Genomic DNA, 2,056 nt, shown 5'->3' on the forward strand with positions numbered 1-2,056 from the left:
CTCCCTTTCTCCCACATGCCTTCCCTCTGTCCTGTACCTCATTTGGTGATTGCGGACAGGGCTTTGCGTGTGGATGCTCCCGAGCTGTTCCGGCTGACTGGTTCCAAGGGTTTCCAGTCCAGGACAGAACCATTGTCTGATCCGAACACCATCTTGTTCCGCACCTCTGCAATCTGACACATCAACACTAGAGCATTAACGTCAGTACACAATGACAGGTATCACTCACAATATGTGTGCTTAGTATAAGTAGATGAATTGTGTATAATGTCTGTGTGTGTGTATGGCTTACGTCGTTGTCAGAGTTGTCTTCCGCCAGACCATCTGTGATCCTGGCCACCCTCTGTCCCTCCTCCTCCTCCTCCTCCTCCTCCTCCTCGTGCCCTTTGACCTCCTGCTCAGAGTCATATCCGTAGTTGGAGCCGCGCAGCGTGGACATGCCGCTGTCTAGGCAGCTCTCGGGCAGGCTGTCCCCCTCGTAGCTACGTCTGCGCTGCATGCCCGGGTCGCACAGAGCCAGAGCTAGCGTGTCCAGACCGGGCCTCCGACACCCTAGGGAGCCCCTACCACCACCCCCAAACAGGCCTCCCAGTGGGTCCTCGTCCTCATCAACATCCTCCACACCCGCCTGGTAGAATCTGGGGCAGGACGGACACAACATCCACACAGTCTGCTAGAAACTTAAACCTTCCTTTCTACTGCTAAGCTAGCTCCAACAACCATGCTATAAAAWRWTTTACATTTTATTTAACTAGGCAAGTCAGTTAAGAACAAAKGCTTATTCACAATGACGGCCTACCCCGGCCAAACCCTAACCCGGACGACGCTGGGCCAATTGTGCGCCGCCCTATGGGACTCCCAATCACGGCCGGTTGTGATACAGCCTGGAATSGAACCAGGKTCTGTAGTGACACCTCTAGCACTGAGATGTAATGACTCAGACCTCTGTGCCACTCGGGAGCCCAAACATTGACTGCGCAGGTCTGTCCTCCATGGACGGCTATGAGCACACTCTACAATGCAAACAGGCACGTGTTCAGAGCAAATTTTCCACCTGAGAATAACTTGGCATATACTTGAGTTTGAGCATACACACATTTGTATTGGTATTTTATTAGGATCACCATGAGCTGTTGCAAAAGCAGCAGCTACTCTTCCTGGGTTCCACACAAAACATGAGACATAATACAGAATGACATAATACAGAACATCATTATACAAGAACAGCTCAAGGACAGAACTACATACATTTTTTAAAGGTACACATAGCCTACATATCAATGCATACACACAAACTATCTAGGTCAAACAGGGGAGAGGCGTTGTGCCGCGAGGTGTTGATTTATCTGTTTTTTGAAACCAGGTTTGCTGTTTATTTGAGCAATATGAGATGGAACAGAGCTTTCTTGAATTTGTTCTGGATTTGGGGACTGTGAAAAGACCCYTGGTGGCATGTCTGGTGGGATAAGTGTGTGTGTCAAAGCTGTGTGTAAGTTGACTATGCAAACAATTTGGAATTTTCAACACATTCATGTTTCTTATAAAAAGAAGAAGTGACGCAGTCAGTCTCTCCTCAACTCTTAACCAAGAGAGATTGGCATGCATAGTATTTATATCAGGCCTATGACACAATGAAGAACAAGACGTGCCGCTCTGTTCTGGGCCAGATGCAGCTTAGCCTGGTCTTTCCTTGCAGCACTGGACCACATGACTGGACAATAATCAAGATAAGACAAAACTAGAGCCTGCAGGACTTGCTTTGTGGAGTGTGGTGTCAACAAAGCAGAGCATCTCTTTATTACGGCCAGATCTCTCCCCATCGTTGCAACCATTGAATCTATACGTTTTGACCATGACAGTTTACAATCTAAGGTAACGCCAAGTAATTTAGTCTTCTCAACTTGTTCAACAGCCACACCATTCATTACCAGATTCAGCTGAGGTCTAGAACTTAAGGAATGTGGATGTGCAGTGTGTACCTGCACAAACACGCCAGGTTGTTGCTGGTCCTGTCTTACCTGTCCAAGTATGGAGATGAGTAACAGCTGCTCCTGCT

The 2,056-nt window shown here is 48.0% G+C and overlaps 1 protein-coding gene across 1 annotated transcript in view; it reads right to left on the minus strand.

Moving 5' to 3' along the window:
* The window catches only part of LOC111973948 (ras and EF-hand domain-containing protein-like), a 72,491-nt gene that overhangs the window by 39,181 nt on the left and 31,254 nt on the right, over positions 1-2,056 (minus strand). Inside the window, exons 8-10 of the mRNA XM_070446863.1 lie at positions 2,019-2,051; positions 293-638; positions 42-173 (exon numbers count right to left, since the gene is read on the minus strand). Coding sequence (XP_070302964.1) covers positions 42-173; positions 293-638; positions 2,019-2,051 — 511 coding nt within the window. The remainder of the gene's footprint in view (positions 1-41; positions 174-292; positions 639-2,018; positions 2,052-2,056) is intronic.

Source organism: Salvelinus sp. IW2-2015, linkage group LG15, assembly GCF_002910315.2.
Source record: "Salvelinus sp. IW2-2015 linkage group LG15, ASM291031v2, whole genome shotgun sequence".
Lineage (NCBI taxonomy): Eukaryota > Metazoa > Chordata > Actinopteri > Salmoniformes > Salmonidae > Salvelinus > Salvelinus sp. IW2-2015.